At 45.2% G+C, this 27,725-nt stretch overlaps 1 protein-coding gene across 1 annotated transcript in view; it reads right to left on the minus strand.

The window, feature by feature from the left end:
• Window positions 1-22,117, minus strand: part of GRIN2B (glutamate ionotropic receptor NMDA type subunit 2B) — a 167,540-nt gene extending 145,423 nt beyond the window's left edge. Inside the window, exon 1 of the mRNA XM_050969910.1 lies at window positions 21,698-22,117. Within this exon, the coding sequence (XP_050825867.1) occupies window positions 21,698-22,108 (411 nt within the window). The 5' untranslated portion in view covers window positions 22,109-22,117. The remainder of the gene's footprint in view (window positions 1-21,697) is intronic.
• Window positions 22,118-27,725: the final 5,608 nt, after the last annotated feature.

Genomic DNA, 27,725 nt, shown 5'->3' on the forward strand with positions numbered 1-27,725 from the left:
GCAGAAAATTGTTCCACTGGAAAACTTTCAGGTAGTTCTACTACACATTTAGAAATATTTTGTATATACCAGTATGTTTGGCATATATTAATATGCTATCCAGATATTCCATAATCTCCAGATACTTGAAGTGCCTGTCTGTAAAGAAAAGGTAGAATATGCCCCTTAAAATGCCAAACACAGTTAAAATGACGAATGATCAGCACAAGGTTTTTGCAAGAGAAGCTCATAGGTGGACTCTAATATTCATTCTTGCTCTGATCATATGGTTGACTGCAAAGCAGCTTCTGCCGTGCTTGTGAAGAGCCTCACTGGAGTCCATAAGGATCTGCTGACAAGCTGTAGACACAGGCATTCTATCAGCACACAGAATGCAAGTGTGCCATCTCTGTATGTCTTCTGTCACACAGAAAAGTGTGGAGATTTTGCCTGTGCATACTGGATTGCAGACTCAACTTCATCTTCTTTTGAAAGCTCTCCTCAGCCCCATGAGCTCTCTCGTGTGGGATTCCGTGGCTGGAAAAATTAAAAATTTGTTTCCTTTAAGTGCTATAATTCTGCTTTTCCTAGAGGCAGCTACAATTCTTTCTCTGTGATCTGAAATTGCAGCAATAATTATATTTCCTACTTTGTTCACTGTAGTTGACTGTTTTGGCAGTCATCCTGTAGCAGTAATCCACACATAAAGAGTCATCCTGTATTCTTCAATCCAATTTAAAGGGAATTGTTTCTCAAGGAAAGCAAGAGGGTGAAAATGTTCCCCTCTGGCAAAAATTTCAAGCACTTTGGTATTACATGTGAGAATTTTACCTACCTGTCTTATTCACTGTTGCATTTTACAAGCACTAATTTAAATTCTTTGCACTTCTAGGAAGGCCTGAGACTTTCTTCGTGTGCTTTTTTGCTTAGTCCTCCCATACTTCTCCCAGACATTCAGAAAGAGAACTTCAGTTTCCTCTTTCCAGATGATGCTCAGAGCACCAAGTGCTCTCATTTTGTTCTTATTTTCTTCTGGGGCTATTTGTTCTTTCTAGAACAGGGGAAAGGATGCCACAGAAATTAAGGCAAGGAGGCAAGGGAATAAGTATTTATTCTTGCCATCAGCTCATTCACTGGGCTTGATTTACACCAGTTGCCCCAAAGTTTTCCTTCTAATTTTTCTTTGAAATACCCAGAAGCCTTTAATAATGGCATTTACATGTATAATGTAGCATTATTAATGTTAAACAAAGCCTTTGAAGTCTCCTCTGTTCTGCACACCCCATACCTTTTCAGAACAAATTATTTTCACAGTAACCTCTGCCAGGTACAAACACACACACACACACACACCACTGCTATTTTATTAATTTCAGATACTTTTTCCTTTTTCCCACACATTTTCAATCCCAATAATCTATAATCTATATGAGCAGCATAAGAATGAAGGTGCTGTACCATAAACAGTACAGTCAGGGCAGACAAAGTAAGGTGACTAGAGATTCAACCTTTAAATCCAACACGATTTATCAGACAGGACAAGCATCTGAAATAATAGAATAGCAGTACAAGAAAGAAAAGTTTCAGGATATCTTAGAACAACTAGAAGAAGAGAGTGCTGAAAGTTTAGAACTGTTGTTTGGGAAGCATCCTACCACCCATCCCAGCACATCTTATGTTTTCAGCCAGCTTACACCACCAAAACCTGCACTTCATCTGAGGAAGCTTCAGACACATTTGTGGAATTACAGAAACTCTTAGGAGCTTTGTTCTTCTTTTTTTTATTGTTGTTTTAATGGGCCTTTCCATCTCCCAAGCATGCAAGGGTTCAGGCTTCAGTTGTTTCTACAAGACCTCTGCTGTATCCATGCCTGTGACCCAGCTGCTGCTCTGCTCAGCAAGCCAATCTCACTCCAAGCCCTGTCCCAGCCTTTGTTCTCTGCTGCTGGGGCCTGTTTGAGCATCCCTGTGCAGCTGGGCAGGCGAGCTGATGGAAACCCCAGGGCACTGCTACAGCAGTTACTCTGCCTGCTGCAGCTTCCCAGGGATACAGTAACTGCTCCCGGCTGCTAAAAACCCACCTGCTCTGCATTGCAGCCCAAAATCTTGCTGTGTGCTTCCTGGAGGAATGCAGGAAAGGGAAAAAATCCTAATAGATCAATGCCAATTGAAAAAACTGAAATCAGAGGGGGAAAAAAGAGTCACAAAGAGCTTTCGTGCCATACAGGCAATCCTAGAAATTTTCTGCATCTTACACTCATATATCATCACTGGGGCATCTCAGTGTCACTTCATGGCATCCCACTGAAACATTGGCAGGACAGGGTTTGAAGGACCCCCCTCACAACAAGGCCATCACCAGCCGTAGATCTGCTTGGCTTTAGCTGACTCAAGGCCCTTTCTCCAACACTGTACTACCTTACTATAGAGATTTTTTTCCTGTTGTCCAAGGACCTGCCATGGCCTTCCATGACACTATCTAGCACTACCAAGCACAGATTAGCTCCATCCCCTTCATGTCAGAGATGGATACCTGCACCTCTTACCCTCATCTCAGAGGGCAGAGCCAAAAACAGTCCCTCAGGACAGCACAGGGCATGTTGTGTCTGTGTCAGGGCCAGCCCACTTAGACACTGCAAGTAATTCCCACAGCCTACAGACCTTCTCAGTTCCAGTGGAGAGTCTCTATGAAATATCTTCTCACAGAGAGATGAAGAAGAGGCAAAAAAAGGTATGAGGATGGATGAAACAACTGGAAAACTCCTCCTGATATTCAACTAAATAAATTACTGTTCTCCTGAAGAAAAGTGATAGCAAGGACTTCTAAGGTCAGGGGCTGGATAGAGAAAGAGAAGAATGTGTAACTGTTAGGCTACATTTTAAATGAGAGTACCAAGGAGCAAGTTTCCAACAAAGACCTTCTTCACCCTATGAGCAGTTAAGGGATGAAACTCCTTTGTCTCTTGGATGCTAAAAACATGCCTGGGTCCACAAATGACAAGAATTTGTATTTTGGTAAGGGTATGGAAGAAAAACCCATCAAGCACTACTAAATGCAGAGACACGCTGACTATCTTAGAGACTTCCAAGTCACAACCCATGGGATGTCTGGAGAATATTCTGAGGAAGTATCTCCAATTGATCCTCTATCAATTGCTGTTGGATGTATAATCCTGGACTAAATTACCTTTTGATAACAAGTTCACACATCATTACAAAAATGTTTCTAAAATAACATTTAACATTACTGGATAACTTTTAAGTCCATCAGGACAGTGTAGAAAAGTTCCTACCACTATCAGTCAAACCGATATACAAGTTCACTCACCTCTTTTTATTTAAAGACTGCATCATTAAACAGAAAGAAGGCTTTCGGCTTCCTGGAGAAAAGGCAGGACATTACCTCTGTCCCAGGGCAGCCAAACATGCAGAGCACCTGGGTTGGAGCCCAAGGACTTCAGCCATGGAACATCACTCTGCTTTGCTCTTCACTTCACAGCCAACTGCCCCCAGCTTCAAAGCATCTTTCATGAAAAACAGCAATGCTGTACCATGGCTAGGACAGAACATGCTCTGAGGCCAATCACTTTCTCAACCTACATTTGTACCTTCATCTCCATGCCAAATACTCACTATTCTTTTTGTCCTCCCCTGATTTTCTACCCTCTGCTATAGTAAAACTCCTAAAATAATCCACAGGGTTAAAAACTGGTCTTGGGATAGTAGCCCATTTGGCCAGGGGAGGAAAGAGCATAGAAACCTCATCACCTTTTCATTTCTGCCCTGATGGGTAGAAAATGCTGGATTGTACTCCTCTGCCACGTATCACCTCACACTGTCAGGATGACACTCCTCTGGGACAGCGGATCTGCTCCCAGTTCCTGACAATACTCAGCCACCCGATATGGGCATGCCTCAATTTCTGCAAATTTCTAGTGCTGCCTGTACCAACTCTTTTCCTACTCCCTTGGGTCAGATGCATAGCCCAGGGAAGTCAGTTTGGCTGGGGGCATCCACGTGTCAGACTACTCCCAGCTGCCACAGGGGCCCTGGGAGTCTGTCAGTAGCCAGAATAAATTGAGGTGGGTCTGACTCATGCCAAATCCAAAGCCAGCGAGGGGAATATACAGGTGCAGAAGTGGTACAAAGCCAATTGCCTGCTTCAGCACACTGTCACGTACCAGGTACAGCTCAGTGTATCCAGGGGACAAGATCCAGCAATCACAATTCCCCAGTGAGACAAATTACTCCTACGGCCCTCCAGCTGCAGGTGCCAGCCCCGTGGAGGATGGGACCTTGGGGAGCCAAGGCTGTTTGAGAGATCTGTGCATGCAGATCTGGCACATTTACATTCACCCCAGGTTTATTACACTAGCTTTTCTAGTCCTAAGATATATTTTGAGCTAAGGAGCCCTCACCTCAGCACCCAGCTCCACACAGCCCTGGCAGCAGCCAGGCAGAGGTGAGGCAATGCTGTACCAAGCAGGGAATGAGCATGGCACGGTCACATGCTGCTGTCCCCTGCTAACCTCACCACCTTTACACCTTCCTACCCCTCCTCGCCCTGATCCTGATTCTGCAGCAGGTTCATTGTGGAGCACCGAGTCGGTCCATGCCAAGCTGGCACAGGCTTCAGAGGAATTAATTTAGACGGGTAAAGTCTGATCCCTTTCAGGGAGCGTGCGAAAGAAGAGGCAGCGCTCAGCACTTTAGACATCAAGGGAGAGTAAGAGAGAAAGAGATGAGAGAAAGCCTCGCACAGAAAAGGCAGCAGGAAAAATGTCCTAATTTGGAGAGACAGGGCTCATTGCCATGGCAACCCAGAATCGCCCCAGAGCGGCCAAATACGACTTTATATGTGGTGTTAAACGATTCAACCATTAAGAGAAAATACTAAGGGGAAAAAAATAATGGGACTGTGGAAGGGAAAGTATTTGGCAACAAAGAGCTTTCCTCTGGGGGTACTCTGGAAACAGAAGTGAGCCTTTTGAGTCTTTAAGTTGTATTTTTTCCCCCCATCCTTAGGTGCAGACACATTTTTGTGCATTTGCTTTTTGGGGAGAATGAGTCACTCCTTACTGCCTGCACTACCTTCCCTCCCCAGCCTGATGCTCATCAGCACTGAGGCCAGATCCTGCCTACTGGGCAACATAGGGAGAAAAGGCAACTGGAACCCCTGCTCCTTTCCTAAAGTCCCCTACCAAGACCTCCCAGGACAAGGCAGAAACTGGCAACGCATGGCAAATCACACAGGGACACTGCAGGGTGGCAGCACATGTCACCAAAGAAGCAGCAACATGATACAGGGTGGCAGTGACCACCAGGAGCTCCAGCATCCGGCCCACAGCCTTGAGAAAGCACATATGGGATGTTTGTAAGAGATCTGGGATTGCTGAGCACATCTTGCCACGGGCTAAGTGAGAGAAGCTGCAGGAGTGATATGCTCACTGTAAGTCACACAATGCACATACTGCTGGCTGAGAGAGGAAGATGAATCTCTGCAGTTGTCAATTAATTATCTGATCTCACCCTGAGTCCTTTCTGTCTCCTTCAGTCTATGATTACTTTAAATATCAAACTTCCTCATCCCACACCCTCGCCTCCTTCCATCCTCACGCTTGGGATACCCTTCCTCTGCACTGCTGCCCTTTGTCAAACACCCCTATATACAGCAGATCTTGCCCTCTCTTTTCTTACCCCTGGCAAAGTTCTGTTACATTTTCTCAGTCTTTATGTGAGGTCCCACCAAGGCTGCAGGGGCTACACCTCACAGGGTGATGGTATGTGGAGGTGGAACACTGTGAAGAATAGCAAGACCAGGTGAGTAGCAATGAAAATATTTTATCTTCTGGAGGTTACCTCCTTGTAACTGAAGGTACTAATCCCAGTGGATGAGTTCCCAGAGGACCATCCCCTACAGATTCCTAAGTGCAAAGCAATAATTTGATTGTCAAGGCAAGATGCTCGTCACTCGTGTCTAACCTACTCATGTCACCTCATTTCCCTATCCAATTTATTCATCAAATGCAGCAAAACATTTGGCCCAAAGGATTCCTTGAGAGCAGAGATGGATTCAGCGTTGAGGACAGGACATGCTTCTGCACAAGCATGGTTACACAGAGACACCACCACGTCTCCTACTTACTGTTACCCATTCCTGTACTAAACCATTTCTTCCTGGCCACAGAAACCTTAACAAATCAAGCAAGATAATCCTCTCCCTCGTATTTTAGTCTAGACTAGACCAGGAGAGGGAAAAATTGAAAAACTAAACTCACTCCACTATTACCAAACAAAGAAAAGCCTTCAATGTATGATTCAAGAGATTTGTGTACTGGGTAGCAGCAGAACGGCATGAGCTGCTGGCTGGCTTCTGGCTCTCTGGCAGCACAAAATGCTTCCCCACAGCTTGTACTGTGTATTACTGAGTTTTATTTTAGACACACCTCAAGACATAGAGCAACAGACTGCAGGACCAGTATAGTGACCAGTGAGTGACATTGTCAGACAAAAACGTGCTCCTAAGCACAGCAAGAGACAAATATCACTCACAACCTCTCTTTCTCCTCCCAGTGGTCAGTATCACAGCAAGGTTTTTGCCAGCCTCCGGTGAGAAAGCTGCCAGCCACAGCTTCAGTTTATAACAACTAAGCAGTTGAAACCTCAAATCCACATGTGCACATAAAATCTACCAAGGGTGCTCAGACAAGGGCAGAGGGATCAAACAGAGAGAACGGCTGGGACAAGTCCTGGTGAAGATGAGCCCTGCGGTCTCCCAGCAGGAAGTGGAGACAGCAAAGGTTAATGGCAGCATGGCTCATTGGGGGAAAATGGACCATGGGCACAGCACAGCCTGGTGAGGTTTCCAGCCATTGCCTAAATGAAGCTGTTCCACCATCTGCAGGCGAGCACACTTTGGCATTAAACATTTTGCATGAAGGCCTATTTAATGGAGCACAAAGTGACTTATTAAATCCAAATTAAAGAACCAATTGACTATCAAAAAAAATTAAATCTCTGGGTAGGCAATGGCTGTGTCAAATATTTGGATGCGCCCGAAACCCATCAAAACTAACCTCACAGTTATACAACAAAATAGAAGCCAGCCACATGGGTTTGGGGAGTCTCTGAGATGACCAGAATTCACAGAAAGAGATGGCTGACTGGTTCATCCTCTGTCCAGTTCCACCTTATCTCCCTCCACTTCAGCAGTGCTGTCTCCTGCAGACATGCTCATACTCCAAAACTTTGTCAGTCCCATTACAGAGCATTTCAATGGCCAGACTGCAGCTGCAGAGATTAGCCCAGGGAGCCACAGAGGACTAACTGTTCAGAGGTACAGCCCAAGTTTGCTGGCCACTTCCCTGCCCAGCATTTCATCTCGTTATACTGTTCAGATCTCCCCAGCTCTCCCATTCCCAGGCTTTCAGCCTGTTCAGCACACTGCCTCATTTAGATCAAGGTAGCCATCCTCCCTTATTTTCATCACCAGGCTGGCCCCTCCTCAGCCCACCCAAGGAACGCAATGATTAGAGCCAGGTGAGGAACTCAAAACCACCGCAGTTTGCTGTAGGCTTGCCACAAGGCTAAGAATAAAGCTAGACAGAAATCTCAGCCAGTCAAAATGAAGGGAAAAAAGTGGGGCAGAAAACAGATGTCTGCTTGACAGTTGTGAAGGAAAAAAGACAGAATTCACATTTTAAGTGCAAGTTTTAAGTCTGCATTGAGAATACCGTTAAAGGCATATGTCTTTCTCTTCCACAGAGGATACTAACGGAATAATCCAATTACTGCTGCTGTCATCAGACTAATTTCTTTTCTCATGAGGTCTGTCGTGGGACAGAAATATTAAAATCTCCAAGCCTCGCGCCATGTTCTCCTTCAAAATCTCACCGATAGGAGCATGCGACACTGAGCCGGCGCGTGTCCGTGACCGTGCCTCCCTTGCTGCAGCAGCCCAGCGCGCAGCGTGAGTCACAGAGCGCACACATGTGCGCCCCGTGCAAGTGCGAGCGAACGCCCGGCCCCGGGAGCCCGCGGAGCCCGCAGCGCCCGCCCGGCCGAGCGCAGGGGCTGAACCACAGTGAGTCACCGTGGGAGCGCCCGGAGCCGGGGCAGAGCTGCGAGCGCGCTCGGGACACGCTCTGTGTGCTCGGGACACGCTGTGTGTGCACACGGGACACCCTGCGAGCTGCTCGGGACACGCTGTGTGCGACAGGGGACACGCTGTGTGTGCACACGGGACACGCTCTGTGTGCTCGGGACATCCTGTGTGCGCTCGGGACACCGTGTGTGTGCTCGGGACACGCTGTGTGCAGCACGGGACACCCTGTGGGTGGTCGGGACACGCTGTGTGTGACACGGGACACCGCGTGTGCGGCACGGGACATGCTCTGTGCACATTGGACATGCTGTGTGTGCACACGGGACATCCTGTGAGTGCTCCGCACACGCTGTGTGTGCACACGGGACGCCGTATATGCGGCACGGGACACGCTGTGTGCACACGGGACACCGTGTGTGCGGCACGGGACACGCTGTGCATGCTCGGGAGACGCTGTGCGCGCCCGGGACACTCGTGCCGAAAGTTCAGCTCCCAGGACACTCCGGCGCAGCACCGTGCCCACCTTCTGTGTGCGTGTTTAGCTTGTTTCCTTTAGGAAACAAGACTCCTGCAAACCTGGGGAGGTGTGTGTTTGTGGACAGGTGAGTCAGGCCTCCCAGTAACTCTTGAACCTGCTGGCTCATTTCCACCTGATTTGACAAAGGGGCAGAGGACTCAAGGATAATTAAATTCTTGGAGTGCTCTACAAAATACAGCCTGCAGCTGCATGCAGTCCCAAAGCCTTGGTCTGACTCCACAGCAGTGCCTATGATTCACCCACTCACAGTCAAAGGCTCGCTAGGCAATCAAATGGACTTCATCCTGAGCTGGCAGCATGCCTGTGGTGGACAGACCCTACACACAGAAGCCTCAGGCCACCACAGTACAGCTCTCTCGTAACTGTGCCAGCCAGTGACTATAAAAGGCACAGTGGAAACTGGGAGAAAAACAAAAGGAGATCTGGGGAGAATGGTTTTTTTGTTGGGAGGAGGTGTGGACACGTCCTGAAAAATGGAAGCTGCTGCGGGTGCACACACTTATTTGGACTGGTCATCTTCTAGTTGATACAAGGCAGTGGGTGAAGAAATGAGACCCTTTTAATGCCCCTAGTCTTCATCACTGGGGGAAGGATGAGTCCAGCTCTTCTGAACTATATTCACTCAGCTCAAGTTCTGACCTCTGTGGACACTCTGGTGTCTACCATGGACTAAGCTCACATTACTGCTTCAGTATATGATTCAGTTAAAGAGTCAATTAACTGTGAGATGTGAATCCAGCGAAAACAGGATTCATTCATTTGGGAGCTGACAAAATTACTTGTTCCATTGCCATTCTGCTCGCTGTCTTCGCAACAAGCTGTTCCAATGTTAGGTCATAAAATTCACTTTCAAGTGTTTCAAATAAGGGGAAAAATAAATAAAAGCCTCTAGCGTGCATTTGCAAAAGCAATGAGGGAGGGACTCAGAGTGTCCATTCAGAGATACAACATGAAAGACTCAACTTGCAGAAGATGGAGACGCCCAGCATTTTCTCAAATGTAAGCTGCCTTAACCTGTCTCATGTTGGATGTCAAAAAAAAAAGAAAGACCTATATTCACTGTTCACACTTAAAACACTCCAGCCTACTTCTTTGATTGCCACGGCTTCCTAGGAGGTGGGCAGAGCCCATTCAGATACCAGGTGTCCTGTGCCTTGCAGCTTGGCAGCCAGTGCCGCGTGGAAAAGGCGCCACACTCCAGCAGCCTCGGTGCCACCTGTTCCCAACCCTCCTGCCGCCCACCCAGCCCTGCCATGTCGAGGAACAGTCTGAACCTGGCCCACAGCCCGGGCCATGAAGGAGCCCAAATGGAGCCAGGCAATTTGGAGACATGGAAAGCAGGCACTTCTGAGAGACGCTCTCCCCATACACAATTATCTGACAAATACCCCATTATCCAACAAGAGCCTCTCTCTCCACTTCCCAAGCAACTCTGTTAAGAATTCACTGACCCCTCCTTTTTATCTACAGCGCTGTCAGAGAAGAATCTTTTTCATTACGTTTCTCCTGAGCTCACAAGGTGGTTTGTGGGGCTTTTTTCAACAGTCGCTGGTAGATAACTAAAAGGTATTGGTAACCATCTGCTCAGTGCATGCCCTGAAGGAAAGCATGTACTCTCCTTGCTCAAACTCCTTCCATATTGCACCAGAAACAGGACATCCTCTGCTCTTCATAAGTCTTTGTGAACTGGAAGCGATGGAAACACCTCATTTCCAATGGCAGGAGTCTCAGCAAGATGAAGCCATCCCCTTCAGAGGGAAAGCTCATTTACCTAAAGAGGGTCAGACCCACACACAGCCACCTACAAGAAAGAACATTTCTGGCAATGATGATTTTATCTCGCACTCTGACCCCACGCAGAGCGTGTGAACGAACTCTACCTTCTGATCTGGCAGGCTTAAATAGAAGTTTAGAAAACAAAACTGTGCCAGATCTCTGACCTTTGATAAATGTGAAGAGCTGGTTAATGCAGCACACCAAATATTGAATCTTCAGCTTGAGTAGGTTTGTGTTGGAGGTAGCCCGTCAGCTGGGAGCCATGAACCATCACTGCACACCACTTCCTTGGGGACAGCTCTGCCCCAGCTGAGGTGACACCACACACTGCCCCAGGCTAAGCCCTGGGAGAGCAGCAGCCCCATCCCTTAGCCCAGGGGAGTGACCAGCAACTTGCAGGGCTGTAACAAATCATTCCCCGAGCTTCGCCTCCCCTTACCCGCTCAACCACGACATGGACGCCAGTCTGCATGTTCGGCTGTGGTGAGAGGATCAGTGGCTTGTCAAGCTGGTGATGTGGAGAACGGTATTAACTGAGTAATTAAATCATTTCTGTAATTACTCTCACACAGCTATAAATAATGTAAGCCCACACGTTCTCTCTGGAAGCCACAATAGCAAGAGAAGAGAGAGCGAGGGATGCTAATTAAAAAGAAGAAATAATAATAATACTTTACATTTATACAGCACTCTGCATTTTCAAAGCAGAGGGCAAACAAGAATAAAGAAATGGGTAGAGTGACAGGAGAGAGCGAGAGGAAGGGAAGCAGGAGAAGGGAGAAGATAGGAATGAGGAGAGGTACAGAGCAGGATTTAAGAGCCAGCAGGGCTGGTGACTGGGTGTATGCTCAGCCCAGCCCCGTGGCAGGGCCACGGGCTCTTCATGGCCCAGCTCAGCACTGCTGCAGGAGCCGGGGGGGCAAGGTCAGAGCTCTGCCTCTGCAGAGAGCGAGTGAGCCGAAGCAGGAGCGAGGACAGAGCGCTGCGCTGCAGGAGCTCACACATGGAGGAGCTGGCAGCTCCATCATGGAGCTGATCCCCCCAGCACAGAGGCCTGACACTGACTGTGCTGGCCCCAAGCCAGGCAGCTGGTGGAGGCTGTGACAGCCTTGCCCCCTCCTCGCAGGAGTGTTTCCCCTGCCCATGAGGCCGGGGCCCTGGAACAGGGCGGGCTGGCTGAAGGAGTGCACGGCCGAGCCAGCCCCAGGCAGGTTTTGGAAGACCCGCTGGCCTTGCCCCAGCAGGGAGCACTGATGCCAGTGTCCCAGTCACCCTGCAGAGTCATTTCTGCCTTCCTCTGCGGCTCAGGGCAGAATGGAAAGGGAATATTTCTGCCCAGCTGAGGGAAGCAGCACATTCAAGGAAAGCATCGCTGCCCAATCCCACTGTCCTGTGCCTGCTCCAGCCCAAATCTGGTCTCCTTAACTACACTGTTTCCACCTGACAGGTTTTCCACTCCCATTTCACACTCCTCATCCCATTTGTTCAGCAGTTCTGCCACCCCCTATGCTCCCTGGCTGCTGCTCCTGCAGCCAGCAAAGAAGCATAACTTGAGCAGGTTTCTCTTTCCCTCTCTGCATTTTCCCATTCACCATCTCCTGCTTCCTACCTTTAACCCAGTCCCCCTGCCCATTCTCTCCTTGTATCAGGATCTCTTCCAGACTCTACTGACCCTCTCTAGTGGCTCCTCAGAATACCCTGGATGTCCCCCACCCCACCCACATTTCTGCCCAGATTCCCTGCTGCACAGCACATTCCTGCTGGCTGGATCCCACCAGGATCCCACAGGAGACCTCCAGCTCCAGCACAGCCTGTGCAGCCCCCAGGGCCAGGTGCAGTTTTGAAGCACAGTTGGCAAGGGCAAGTTCTTTGCAAGAGAGGTGGCAAACATCTAAAAGGACTCCAGGCACATCTGCAGTTCCTTACGTGTATAACAAGGCCAAACTTGGAGCAGCCAAGCAGAGGTGGCAAAAGCACATCTCTGGTTACAAGTCCTTCCCTGCAAGACACCCCTGCTCCAGACCCATGCCCTTGCTCTGAGAACATGTGGTGGTCAGGCAGAACCTTTGGAGGAAAATGTGACAGCAATGTGATATAGATAAATCACATGTAGTCTTGTGCCACATTTTCAGAGAGAGATGTTTTATTTTCCAAATAGATATCAAATTAAATCAATCAGCTTGAGGCATACACCTGGCATAGGAAACTTAGCTCAAACAGTCATAGTCTGGCAAAATTACAAGAAAACCCCAAGAGAATTTCATAATGGGGCATGCTGACCAAGCTTACAAGAGATGGTACTATCAGCTCTGCATAAAATGAGTTCTCCAGCATGATGCAGCTATTCAGCCACCACCTCTAATGGGGGCTAAAGCTTCTCCTCCAGGAGTCCAGATTTTCATCTCAAGCATTGTATTTACCTCAGTTAGAAAAATCCAGTAATTGTTTCCTAGTAATTAGTTCACCTTTGCCTTTTATAGAGCTCAAACTTCACAAAAACATTGTTATGGTCTTCTTCTAAAGGGCAAATTGCTGTAGACAGCAGTTGAGCAAGTGTCTTACAGTCATGTTTTATAGCAGAACTGCAGTGAGGACCAGGGTCTGTTACAACTGCTGGATTCTGCTGGCAGCTTTTAAATCAAATCTCCTCACTGCATGTACCTGCCTCCTTTACTTTTTTGCCCGCTCACCCTTGGACTCTCCACGTCCTTCATTCCTGTCTTCCCCCTTCCTCTGAAACCTGCATTTATTGTTATTACCAGGAACCTCACAGATACACAGCTAAAAGCTATTGCCAAGCACAGAGAAAAATTGCTTCGACAGAGCTTTTAAGGTATTCTTTTTCTTACTCTCAGAACTTACTCTTTTTTTCCCCCTAATTTTCTCCCCATGATCCTAGGTTCAGGAGATGTTTTCCTATCTGTCTTTCATCTTCTTTATCCCTTTTCTCCTCTCCTTCATCTATATAGCATCTTCTCTAGCACTTAGTTCAATCCTATTTGAAAACAGCTGAAGAAACATGGTTTCCATATTCTTCCCTATGAAGTCTGGAGCACTTCCTGAGAAAAGTCAGTGTCTGAGCCTTTTTCTTGATACACACATATATATATCAATTAATATTATCACTTGATGTATCCTGATACATCATTTAATATATTTCCCTAACTTTATCCTGTCATTCCTATGTCTGCTTCTGGCAGCTACATTGAGCTTTTTTTTTTTCTCTAATCTCAGTCTACCTCTATTCATTGAGTATATAAATCACACCCTGACTCATTGTTCAGCCAATCTACAGCACACACATACAGCTGTTTCACTCCTTCTCCATATATCAGCTCTTCCAGACTGTTAACAGGGTCACAGACTACAATTATGTCTTCTTCTTTACCCTGTTTCTTCCAGCCTGTAATTCCCTTAGCTTCCTTCATAATCCATCCCCTCCAAACTTGGCTAATGAGGCAAATAAAAGGCAAAAAGAATAAGAGGTTCCCTGGAAAGAATTGTTTCTCTCTGTCCTGCGGTTACCGGGGAATGACACGCAGATCTAAAGCAGCAGCATCGGGCAATTTCACACTCGGTGTTTTCAATTTCATTTTGAGGCCAGTTTAGGGTAGGGACAAATTTGAGTGTAATTAATTTAGATTTTGTGAGACAAGTTACTGCTTGGGGTTGTAATAAAGGACTGCCTGTCCAGATTGAAGAAACTAATCTCCTTGTCCGGCTGGGGATGGCACAAATTGATTTAAGACCTTTTTGTTGGGTTTTTTGTTTTGAGGAGAGGGGTTGTGATAAAGATTAAAATAACTATGGGTCAGAGCTCATCAAGCTTCCAGATTTTCTTCAGGTAAGTGCTTACAGATTTGGTGATCTGCCTAAATATCACTAGTGTGAAAATCAAGGTACAAATTATACTACCCCAGTACCCCCTAAGAATAAAATTACTAACCTAAGTAAGTTCCCACAACAGTTACCAAAAAGATGTTAACTCATTTATAAAAATAAAACCTTACAAAGCATTCCCTCAAAAATTAAAAGTAGCCCATATAACATCAAACAACTCACCAAAATAACACCTAGTGGCAAAAAAACCTTTAATCCAACAATGCCCAGGTCTAAGCTGGGTGGAAATCAATGTTTTCCTCACAGAGACTTCAGCAGTTCTATTTCCAGGTAGACAGTGGCAACACCACATTTAAGCAGTAGGAGTGACAAGGTTAATTCACCTTTTCTTTACCTCAGGTGGGCTGCAGAAGTTGCGTGCAGAGCTAGGGAAGGAAAGGTCTTCTGTCCCTCAAAAGAAAACATCACTATAACAACAGAAGAAAACTAACACTCTCTACTCCTGGAGGAAAAAGCCTATGACCCGAAATAAAACAGCTTATAAATAGCTGCAGAGGGCTGATGTGAAGGAATCAGACTTCACTTTTGGTTGACATTTGTCTGAGACAACTTCTGCTAAAGGAAAGCACCCACACCTCTGTGTGGCCATCCTCTCCCTCGGCACTGCCCCTGCCCAGAAGCATCCCAGGGCATGAGTCTCTGCCAGGTTTTCTCCTTCCCAATGCTGTGCCACCCAAACTCGGGTAACACCTTCAAGCATCAGGTGTCCAAGGCTCAGGGCAAGCATGAACTGCATCCAGTATAAATTATTAGGAGGGAAAAAGCAATAGGGATATTTCATGGGAAGTTACAGTGCCATAAGAATTGCTTTCTTTGTTTTTTAAAGAGGCTTTCTTGTTGCTTTTAAGCCATAAACCAGAAAGAAATTAATCAACTCCACTTTTTTTTTCCCCTGTGACTCCTGAAACAATACCCCAGAAAAAAGTGAAGCCTTGAAATTAAGTTCCTCCCAAGAAAACAGGAGATGAACTTGATGAAAACCTTTAAAATTAAAAAAAAACAAAACCAAACACAAAAATCCCCAAAACACACAAAAAAGCACACTATTTTGATAGGGTAATTAATAAAAGAAATTATACATTTCTTTGAAAAGTCGTATTTTCATTGGATTAATACTAATGAGAGTACTTGAGCTCTTGTTTAGAAAATAAGAGTTCACATTTAAGGATTTAATGGCCCTGGGGAGGGATTAGACCTCACAAAAGTTCACTTCCAGGTTTCCTAATATCTGAGGATTTTTAAGTGCTGTAATATTTTGGTAAAGTAATAAAAATAATTCTAGGGAAATTCTCAGGTGCTAAACTTTCAAAAATATGCTGCCCATATTCCCTTTCTTTACACGAATAAAAGAAAATGTTATTTTGCATGGGTTAATTAGACACAGATGTAAACATAAATTACAGACCCACCTGGCTTTTTATTACATGTGCATATGAGGGAAAAACAACACTGGCAGACAATACTGGCTTTTATTGCCTGTGTCTCTGTGACTTACCTTTTATTCCTCTTCCCCAACCTTTGCAGTGGACTTGTAATTGGAGGACACATTATATTTAGTTTGTTATTTGTGAGCTACGCAGAGCTTTAGTTTGGCAGCAAAAGGAAACAACAGAGTACCAAAAGCAAAATAAGTGGATTAATCATGTCCTTAATAAAATTATTAAGAGCTTGGAGGGAAACTGCTGATTTCTTTTTATTTTTTAAAATCAAACTCATCTTTGCTAATCACTAGATAAGCTTAAGAAACATTTAAACTATTACTATCATCAAATGCAGTTTCAGAGAAATGAAAACACTTTGTGAAATTACATGAACTGCATATTAATTTGTTTTGCAGGAAAAAGGGATAGAAATCTTTCAATGTCTGCAGATCAAAATGTGCCTTCCCCCCCCCCCAACCAGCATTTTGTTTGGAATTTATTTTACTTCAATTCATATAATCCATTCAAAGGGAACTTTAACTCGTCTTTTAAATTTCTTTTTTTTTTTTTACTGAATTTCCTTCACACAAGGGCTTGAAAAACTTCAGATGTCATCCCTAAAGGAAATGAAACAGATTTACACCCAAAAAATGAGGTTTTCATTCCCTATGCATCCCTATTACTTAACCTTTGAAAACCTAAGTGTGAAAGTGCTTTCCTTTTAATTACAGATGTTCTGCTTTTAGCAGCACTGTCCCAGTGTCTTTGACTTTGTCCTGGTTTCAGTGTGTATCTAGGTGCTCAGCTTATCCAACTAGTTTTGGCTTCCCTGTACCTGCAGCATCACTTTGCTGCGCTCTGGCCAGCAGCTGCTCTCCTTCCCTGGTGCTTTACTCCCACTGTCCAACTTTGGACTTGCTTTCCACCAAAATACCAAAGAAATGAAAGAACAGCTGCAGCAGCATGGCCCAAACACGGAGTGATCACAGCAACCTTTGGCATTGAAGGAGAGAGACAATGTGTCTTGGAAATTTTACCAGAAACCGAAATAAAGGGGACAGGGATTTATGAAGTGGGGCTACAAAAGGCAGAGAAAACATCGTGGCTTTGGTATAAACAAAAAAAAGAACAGGCTAGTGGAGGGAGTGAGAGAAAAGCCAGCTCCATGCTCTGTGAAAAAAAGGAAGGAGAATCTGGCCTAGAACAGATTTTAAATTTCAGGTTAGTTTTATGCAGCTTTTATACAAATTGTATTACTGGCAAGCTGAGTAATAGATCACTCTTTCCTACTGTTTTATTTCCATCAGCATGCTGATGTATACTGCGTGTATCCCTGTGTGGGCAAGCCCTGGAGAGAATAGCAAGGGATGCAGAGACAGAGAAGACTGATTTTCACCTGGGAAAACATAACCATCCTCTTCTTCCAAGACTTTTTTCCTCTTCTGCCTGTGCCCCATTGTATTACTATAAAGCTGCACAGGACAAGAAGCTCTGGCAAAATAACGTGACTGCTGAGAACTAATGAGGAACAGTTCCAGCAAAAATGATGGCCATCAGCTGTGCTATGAGAGAACCCTAAATCATTTTCTGTTCTTACCTTTTCTGCATTCATTATTACCAAGTTGCCTTTCCCTGTTATTTTAAAACAAATAAATAGTCTATCATTATAAAATGGACCAGTCAGCCAAATGGTGTGGTCATTTTTTAGGCAAGAAGCTAAATCTTTTCCAACGCAGTAAGCTCTGTAAATCAGAATAACAATTCACCCTTCCCTTGAGATACCTATAAATGTACATTCATAAATGTTATTTCCTTTTTTTTTTTCTCGTGATTGCTCCTTTACCTCCCAGCTCTGGGCAGAACTGATTTTAGGTAGTATGGAAACAAAACAAGCCTAGTTCAGATTTCCAGTTTCAGGTCTGCAACCCAAGATATTGGTTTGTGTGGTTATCTGAGCTGAAGCTTGCTTTGCAGTCTTGAAGATTTACTTTCACCATCAGTCTCCTAACACAGGGCATCCTCATGCAATTTAATTTCTGCTTTCAAAACAATTGGGGAGAAACAAGAAATTATCTTCAATGCTGGAAGGCTAGCAGCTATGCTCTCTGGTCAAAAGTGGATTGCAGTCCTCTAGACAATAGAAACTAACACTTAAAATCAGGAAACACAAAGCTGTTCAAAGTCATGTCATTGCAGCACCATCAGCCAAACTGAAGGGACCAGCAAGCTTCCACGAGCAAAGGTTTTGGACCACAGAAACCTAACACTGGTGGTAGTGCACATTTCTCTCCTCTCCATCTCATCTATTTTGGATTAAACACAGACCACCAGTGATCAAGGCTATTGCCTTTCTAATCACAGGTCCTGGGGAGATGATGCTATTGCCCTAGTCCTTTTCAGGGAATCAGCACCAAAATAAAGTGCTTTTTTACAGAGATGAAACAGTGGGATCACTCTTCTACCCCATCCCAGAGCTAGAGCCTTGCTCCTCTGAGAGGAACTAATCTGGGGTCTGTTGGACCCCTTAACCATCACTCCCTGGCCACCCAGCCCCAACAAAAGGACTGCTGCACCTCACTCCATTTGGAGTCACTGCTGGCATGCTTATCCAGCTCAAGGGACTGAACTGGCTGTGACAGAACTCTCACTCGGCAAAGGGGCCTCTCCAGAGCCCGAGTGAGGCACATCGTGTGTCTCTGCTTCACCGCTTTCCTGGAACCAAACCCAGATCACAGTGTGCACACAGATCATCTGGTCACATTCTTCTTATGCCAGATTAGTCAGAAATTAAATGTAACACTCTGTAACAGGTAAGCAGGTGGAATTAGAGACACGAGCACCAAGCAGTAAAAACAGCAAAAACATGTAAATTCCCGTATACTTATTTTTCAGAGGAAAAAGGCAAAATACAGGGAAAACAAACTATATAAACATTATTTACAAAATCCAATCAAACACAATACTAAAAAATGAGAGTTTGAAAAAACTCAAGAAAAAAAGCATGTTACACTTTTATCAACTTTTTATATACCTCCACCTGCTGTGTCACACCCAGGGCAGGATTCATGACATTTAACTTGAGACATCATGAACACATTGAGGTACAACCTTCTTCAGGAATCAGTGGGGAGACAGGACTATCCCACTGAGCATTTCACTGCACCCTGAATTGGGTGGGGTGAATTGTCCTCAGCTGGTGTCTCCATTGCCACTGATGCCTAGACCTCCAGCTGGTGGGTAGCAAACTTCTAGATGAATATTAACTGAGATGAAGCCAGTATATAGTGCACATTATACAATATTGCTGTCTTTATATACAGGACAAAAGAAAATCTGGGCTTGAAATCCTAATTTTATTTTTCTTCTTGTCTGCCCTTTTGTGCCTCAATTTACCAGCTGCATGATACATTAAAAAGCCCTTTTTACACATGACCCACATTTCCTGACAGAACACTTAATAAACCCTCACTGAAGGTGAAACAGAATTTCACATGCTGCACCAGGAAAGGTGGTTTGACTGGGGAGTGGAGATTTGCATTAAACTCCAGCAAAGAGGGGTTTATCTGTCACTCCAAGACATTCATGGTTTCTAGCATTCCTTAGGTTTGCATTGGCACTACTGATCACAAACACACGGGGAGCCTAACAAAGCTGTTAGTGCAGATCTGAACCTGTGAAATGCTGAGCAAGTTCAATCACAGCTGACTGCTGTGGGCGTTGAGGGGATGCTGAAAGAAGCATTCCATGCTTGCAGGATCAAACCTCAGCCACACAACTCATCTGCAAAGAACATGACTAAGAGTCACTAAAAGCAAAGCCTCTGTCAAAGTCCCCTATGGAAAATAAATTGCTGAAGGACTTACCAGGCTGACTTCAGTATTTTTAATAGAATTTCAGTGTATTTACACTCTACCATATTTTAATTCAATTCGTCAAATAAATATTATCCATTAAAGATTACACACCTGTGGATCAGAAGTTGTAAAGGTCAGCCCTTTCAAATTATTTTTCAAAGAAGCCTTGGCCTTTCTTAACACTGCAAAATCTTTGTACATAACCTGCAAACCTCCTGTCTGCAAAACTACCAAAAAAAGAAGAAAAAGATTGGTAAAACAGAAGTCTCCATTCATAAGGCTTCCACCTTTGAGCTCCCCGTGGGCTGCCTGCCTGCCAGAACGCTCTTTAGAAGCGAGCCAGTGGGGTACACAGGGCAGTGGCAGGAGATGCTGCCTTCCCAAGGAGAGACTAGGGACAGGTAGAAAGAAAAATCTTTTCCAAGTCCAATAGGCCAAATTTCTCTTTGAATTACAGCAGCATAAATCTGATCTAATCCTGCCAAAGGCAACGGGGCCGTGCTGGATTTACACTGCGGGAATCCAAAATCAGAATCTGGCCTGCCATGTTCAAAGTCACAAGGACTTTTCCCAGTGCTTAGGAGGTCTTCTGTCAGTAACTCTTACACTTGTTCAAAGATGTAAGGTGTCACCCCAAGTGTGAAATGCAGCACTTGAGCACTGCTTCCAGCCCTCCTTTTGCACAGACATAGATAACACAGCAGGCAGGAGAGCATCAAGACGCAGCATTGCTGCCTGCCTAGCCTCCAAAGCAAAAAAGCTTCACTGTGGGTGGCATGGGGCAGGGGGACTTCAGCACATGTGCAACTGTTCAAGGAGTGAGAGAAAAAAGGCCGTGATTATTCGATGACTATTTCAGTTTAAAGGCCAATACAAGAAAATAACACTGCACACTAACCGCGTGTTATTTGGCAACTGAACGGTGGTCAAAAAGTGAGAAAGTAATTTTTTAGCACCTTCAATAGCCTGCACTGGATTATTTACTTGCAAGGTAAATAAAAGAGAATGTGCCTGGATTTCTCATCTCACTAGATCTCTTTCTGAGGAAAAGCTGCCATAGTGGCCAGGTCAGTTCTCACCCTTCATTCAATTAGGCCTGATTTTGCCTAGTTAAATGTCTCAGACTCCCTTAAGAGCCATGTGTAAAAGAAAAAGACTGTCAGCTTCTGTCCCTATTTACTTCTTTGGGATGCACAAAGAACAGTAAAGAGGGTCTTCTCAATAAAAGCCTTGGCCTTGACTGTCTGGCTTCAAGCCTGCAGGAAAAGGGACAGCCATGGGACTCACATGTTCCCACTGGCCAAGAGTAGCCCCAAGGCCACTGTTAGCCCCACTGTCTGGCCAAATGCACATTCAAGTGTGAATTGCTACATGTCCTTTCTGTGAAAGGTGGAAGACTTGTATCAGGTCCACCTGCACCCCATGGAGGCTTTACTGTTCAAAAGCAGTAGCAGGATGGCTTGTTTGTGTAGTAATTCTTTAGAGACTGGCTAGGGCCTGGGAAAAACAATGTTATGTCTGTGGCATGAAGGAATAAAGTAGTGCAGTAGAAAAAAGAAAGATTTAGCTGGACTGGTTCGGACTGGTTAGTCCCTTCAGCTAACACCTATTTAACTTCAGGAGCTAATGAACACTTTATAGAGAGGATAGCTTTATTAAAGATTCAATTATATTCCAATTAAGATGTAAGAGCTGTATTAAGCATCCCTGAAAATACCACAATGTCCTCCAGCTACATGCAGGAAAAAACCCAGGCTATGATCCCTGGCTCTTCTAAAGTAAAACACAAGCAAAAAAAAAAACCTTTTAAAAAAATTACAATTGTCAGGGGCTCTTTGCCCTTCTTAAGGAAGAAGAAAAGGGCTGATTCTTTTATGGGTCTCTTCTACCTGCTTCTTTCCCTCTTCAGTTTTCCTCTGTTGCAGATAATTCCACATGATTAATAGGCTCTTCTCTAGCAGTGCTACACACAGTTAGCTCTTTTAATCTGTCTTTGAATCTGAAGCTGTCTAATCCCCCAAGCCTTCGGCCCCATGAGACACCACCTGAGGATCACAGAATAAGATACTTCTCTTTAAGTTTGGATGCACGGGTCTGCAATAGAAGAAAGCTCATTTAAATTTACCTTATCTGCCATGATCATAGAGGAGCCTCCATGGATGCCCAGGATGGGAGTGAGGGTCTGGGCAGAGATGAAGTCCAGGATCTGGGCAATGGCTTCCTGGTCTGTGTCATCGGCGAATACCACCCCTTGGATCTTCCGGTCAGACATGAGGTCACAGATGCGGGTGATGATGCTCTTGGGATCTGTCTCATTCATGGCCACCAGCTCCACCCGAGGCACCACTGAGAGGTGGTGGAAGTCATCTTTCTCGTGGGCATCTTTGATGGCCACTTCGTCTGAGGTCCCCACCAGGATGACTGCAATGCCAATGCTCGGGTGGCTTTTCTGGGCGTGGGCCCCGCTCCCTGTTGTTGCGAGGACTGCCAGCACCAGCCAAAACCTTGGAGAGTAGCACTCCACCCTGGGCCTCATCTTCGGCTCTTACACTCCCTGAGTGAGGAAGAAAAAAGGGGGAAAGTAAAACAAAGTGATTAATTGACAAGTCAATCATGCACTCAGCCTTCAAGGTAGATCCATTGATCTTGCTCAGCCACTAGCTCTCCTCCCAAGAATCCCTCGAGTCTGATGCCAAGCCCTTTGGCTACATTCAGGGCTCTGTCAAAGTTGGGGGATCAGACCAGTCCAGCCCCTACTTCAGAGTCTGGCATCACTTAAGAGAACAGCTGTCAGCAGAAGATGGGATCATGTCATCTCTCAGGTCCTGTGTCACTTTGAGACCCAAGTCAAAAGTGATAGAGAATTGTCCTTTGACAGCTGATCAGCTGTCTTTGTGAAATTAATTGCTTATGTCAAGCCCATGTCAGAGTGCTCACCCTCAACACAAAGGAATGACTGGTGCCTGCAATCAGTTTGGACTTGTGCTGGAGGTACGGGCAGGGAGACTGAGGAGACAGGCAGAGAGGGACTCCCTTTTCCTTTCTCAGCACAGTCCTTCCAGAACAAAGTGAGGACAAATGGGCAATCCTTGGGTGTGTATGTATGTGTGTATCCATTGCATACACCACCAGGACATGCACAGCTCCAGTGTATAATACAGTTAGCCATATGCTTTTCACCAATACAGGATTCTTTAAAAAAAAAAAAAAAAAGAAAGAAAAACAGGAATACAGAATTTCCCAGCTGTCATGGCCAAAACTGGATCAGGATCCTCCAAGTCCATACGACAGTTGTGTTTGCACAGAAGTAGAAATGCCAACAGAGCTTACAATGGTTCACCCTCAGCTACTACAGCCAGGCATGCTACATTAATCTTCTCCCTGAGCATGTCCACTTCAGTTTGTAATCACAACAGCAGAAATGAAAAAAAAAAACCCTGATGAGGTCATCTCTCAAGCCCCTGCCTGTGTGGGACAGTTCCCTGTGGGACTGTTCCTCGCTCTTTCTTTATTCAGTCCCGCTTTAATAATAGTTCACATTTCCACAGCACTTTTCATCCTCAAGGCACTCCACAAATTCCAATGAACTAATTCTTACAGCACCCATGCAGTGTAAATATCAGAGACAACAGAACAGTGTTTCCCCATCTGCCCACCACACCCGTTGGAGGTAGCACTGCTTGGTGTGCCCACCCAGGGCCACACTGATGTCCCAAGGACATTTCAGGCATTTCAAACTAAAGAAGATTTTCCCTCAACACAACAGGTCCTGCTTAGCTACTCATGCCCAGAATTCTGTTCTTCAGCAACCAGGCACACTTGAAATAAATACCCCAGCCCTGCACTTCTTTGTGCCTCTGGTCTTGGGTGTCCAAGAATGGGACCCTTCCACACTGTTCATTGCTTGACATGCCTCTGTCAAATTAACAGAAAGCCACAGCAGCAGGGACAAATGCTGGTAAAACTTTGTGGAAGCAGGAAGTAAAAAAAAAAATCCTTGCTGACACTAGCCAGCCACAGGGAAAAGGCCCAAGAGGCCCCATCTTGCCCTGCCCAGGAGAACACACAGGCTCAACACCTGCTCCCTCATTGTCATGCTAAGCTGAGAAGATGTATCCTGCATTGAGAATACCAGATAAATAAGCAGATAATAAAATAGATAATAAATATGCACCAGAGAAACCAAATCCACTTAGGAAGCTGAAAGGGACTGTGGGTGTGAAGCACCAATCGATTCTAAGCTCTCCAAAGGATTCACTTTCTGAGAGATGCTCACAAGGAGAACCAAGAGACTTTGAGAGTTTGGCAAAATGAACAGTTAACTTCATTCCAGTATGACTGTAATCCTCCAATTACGAGTCACTAAATTAGATTCCTTCACAGTGAAATGCAGTCCCCATTCCTGCAATGCTTTATTAACTTTAATGCACTCTATACACTCTCTGTCTCTCACTCTCTTGCTCACTCACTTAAATGCTATATTTGTTCTCTTAAAATATGTCTCCTGCAGTCCCTCTGCATCGACTCATACAGTGTCTTATGGTTGGTTAGGCAATGGCTGGTTGTGATGCCCGGGCAGGAGAGTGTATGTTTTTCCCAGCCCCTTTCCCACCAGCAATAATTTATTGGCCCTTCCAACCCAGGGCTCAGATAGCATTCAAGCAGGAGCTATACAGGCAGTCATGGCAGCTGTCAGCCTTCACACCCAAGCACATGCTTCTCCCAGTGGGAAAAATGGCAGCCAAGAAACCTATTCCCTACTCTTCACCTGCATTAAAGCAAATAAATCTCTAGCATCTACCTCCAAGCAGGAGAAGAGAGCCCAGATCCTGAAGAGCACATAGGTGCCAATCTGCTGGGCCCCTGTGCCCCACTCAGGCAAATTTTTCCATTCAATACAAGATGGAGTTATCTGCTCAGTGCCATTCCTCAGGCTTTGGCCAGATGTGCAGGCAGCAGCCAGGGCTAGGAAGAAGCTCAATCAAAGAGGAGGTTGTCCGTGGCTCAGGAGCCAACCTGCCCTCTCCAGTTTGGATCCTCAGCCACACGCCCTCTCTGGATCAGGCAGAGCAATGCTTGGGTAGCCTGTGTCGGTACCAGCCAAGACATTTCTCTCTCCATCTCTCACTCACACATCTGTCATGCTCACAATGTCTTTCAGGTGCTCACGGGCAGTCTGTGTGACAGACAGCAGTGTTCTTCTAAGGGAACAGCAGGTACCAGGTCCAGGCTGGGCTCCCTCACAGGATGGGAGCTGGGGATGTGATGGGGCAGGAGAACATCAATAAATCATACCCAGCCCAGGACTGAGTGTGGTTTTCACCATTCAGCTCCCACAAGGCAGCATAGGGGTGAGCTGCTCAAAGACTAAATCAAGGATGCTCATGGTGTTACAATCCCTTCCCTCCTTGGGGCTGACTTGCGTTCACATCAGTAGCCACTCTTCACACAGCTGCTCACAAGCATGTGCTGGCTGTTAGAGAAAGGGACAGAAAGGACATCCCAACACCAACCCCAGCTCATGTTCCCCCTCTGGTCTGGCTCACTGCAGGCCCCTTTTGAATGTGTGCTAGTAGAGACAAGGCAGGCATGAACCACCACAGACTTATTATCAGATTAAGGGGACCCCAGAATTACTGTGAAAATGTGTTTCTGCATACAGAGCAACAAGCTTTGTCCATGATTTCCACAGTGTTCAAGTGCAAACATTCACGGAACTCAATTAAGAAAGCAATGGAGGCAGCATACAGACCTCCTTCTAGGTGTGTTCCTGTTTCCAGTGAAAAGTTAGATGGAGAAATTCACACACAAAGAAATTCATGAGCACCTGAGAAGGCTACAGCTGTAAAACAGGGCATTTACCCTTTGTAGTTTCAAGAAATTTTAATAATTTTACAGTATAATTTCACCAGTCAAGAATGATTATAAAAACATGCAAGTATATTTTATTACCAAGTATTTTACATGGGCAGATTTTCCTTTAGAGGTGGTGTGGGGCAACACAGTGTTTGAAGTATTTTCTGTGATTATGGCACTCCGAAACAATTTAGTAAATCCCAGACTCCAAACTGGTAGGTAAAATCCTTTACACATTACTGCACACTATTATATTGTCTCTTACTCCCTAGAAAATAATATATGGTAGGGCCATTAGATAAAGTGGTTTTACAGACATATCTATATTTAGGTATAAACATGCCAGTAAAGTCATTATACCTCTATAATCTTATTTTACTTACCAATAAAATATATCTACCACTGTAGAGGAATGCAGCGTGTACTTACTGCAGAGAAATGTTACACAATCACTTTCAAAATGGGAAGTGAAAGCTAACTTCTCCAATTGAAAATGCAAGAGGAATGTAGGTAGTCAGACAGTAATTATTCCAATTGGAATTTAGCCAGGACCAAAGGTTAGATTGCTTAAAAATATCATGAGAACCTTACTTGACACTGCACTTTTACGTGGATCAGACCTAAGATAAGTATTAATAGAAAATTATTAGGCTGCACAGGCAAAATACAGCTCAGCATTAAGAGATAGTTCTGGATGATATTTCAAAATACAGAAAGTACACAAATGGGTCACTGTGCATTCAACCAGGCTAACTGTAAACAGACTACTGCTCCAGCAGTGTACAGCAAAGCCAGGCCACATTCAGGTCAGGTAAAGAAACTGAGGCAGAACAAGGGCTGGTCACAGGTTTTTGGGGGTAGTTCTGCTGTGTGCTGACATCATTACCTCCTCCTGCTGCCTTCTAGGTAGCCTTGCACACTACTCTCCAGGAAGGGTGTTTGCAGGCTCCCCCAAAAAAATCTTCAAGCTCAAGACAAGAGAAAAGGAAGTCATACAATACTGCAGTTCCAGACAAAAAGCTGTCTTGAAGGCAGCTCTCCTAATTAAGAGGAAAACAATGCTTGGGACAGGAGGCTGAACAATGCCCCTAGCCACCATCAAAGAGAACTTCACAGGGATACTGGCTCCATATGGGAGAATGAAAAGCCTACTTCCAGCTTCCCCCTCCTGCGCTCCATTGGAGGGCCACAAGGAAGTTCCCATCCCAGTGGTTTCTGGGCTCTGCTCACTGAGAGCTCTGATGCTCTAAGCACTGCTTATACTTCAAGCCACAGAATCTGAATTCAACAGCTAATTTTGTATCTGTACCAGCTGCAATGCTAATTCCCAACCCTACTCTCATCACTAGCCCAATTCCAGGCCTCACCACTATCACCACCCTCAGTCTCATTAACACCTAAAGACAGGTGTCCTACCAGACCCAGTGTGAGACATCTGCATTACCCTTTGCCATTTGCTCACCTTTGACAGTAACTTACTTCACACTGCCTTCATTTCTCTGACAGTTTGAGCAGCATCAGACAATGAACCCAGGAGCAATCCTTATGTTTCAGGATCTAGTTGGAGGTAGGAAGATTCCATCTCGCCTGTGAAATACTTTAAAAACCTCAAAGGTGCTTTAGGTCTAGTATCCAACACACCACCAGAGAACAAGCACACTAAAAGAAGCTGTAGGGAAATCAGCATTGCACTAGATGGCTACTGGGCTCTCCCACAAGGAAATACAAGTAAGTCCAGATCAAAGAACAACACTATTTCTGTATTTACCAGTGACAAAAGAGTGGTGACATTTTGATCATTTTGTCTACTGCCTGCCTTATGGGCAAACTGAAGGAGCTAAGAAGACCCATTAAAAAAAAAAAAAAAAAAGGGGGGGGCAGGACAGACTGGAACCTCATCAGCTGTTACTCCAAAGAGCTGGGGTTTAAAGCTATAAACCACACCACGATTTACACCTAAATTTCTCCATCTCTTTGATTTTTGATGACCCAGTTTCAGCTCAGGACATCCTCTCAATCTCATGGTTACTCTGCAATGTAGACATGCTGACCTCTGAAGAAGCATCCCTCTTCTTCTAACACTGCTGTAACTATCATCCTACCACACCTTCAGCCCAGGCTATTTGTACATTGACAGGTCTTGTGCTGCTGTTTCCTGTGTAACTGCTTACCACATAGGCGACATAAGTGCCCATAAATCTTCTTCTGGCTCACAGCCCTGTTGTTCCAGGAACTTTGTCAACAGACACAAAGAAGAGGAAAATGGATCTGGGGCACGATAGATGTGTCTTGAAAGC

Source organism: Serinus canaria, chromosome 1A (assembly GCF_022539315.1).
Source record: "Serinus canaria isolate serCan28SL12 chromosome 1A, serCan2020, whole genome shotgun sequence".
Classification (NCBI taxonomy): Eukaryota; Metazoa; Chordata; class Aves; order Passeriformes; family Fringillidae; genus Serinus; species Serinus canaria.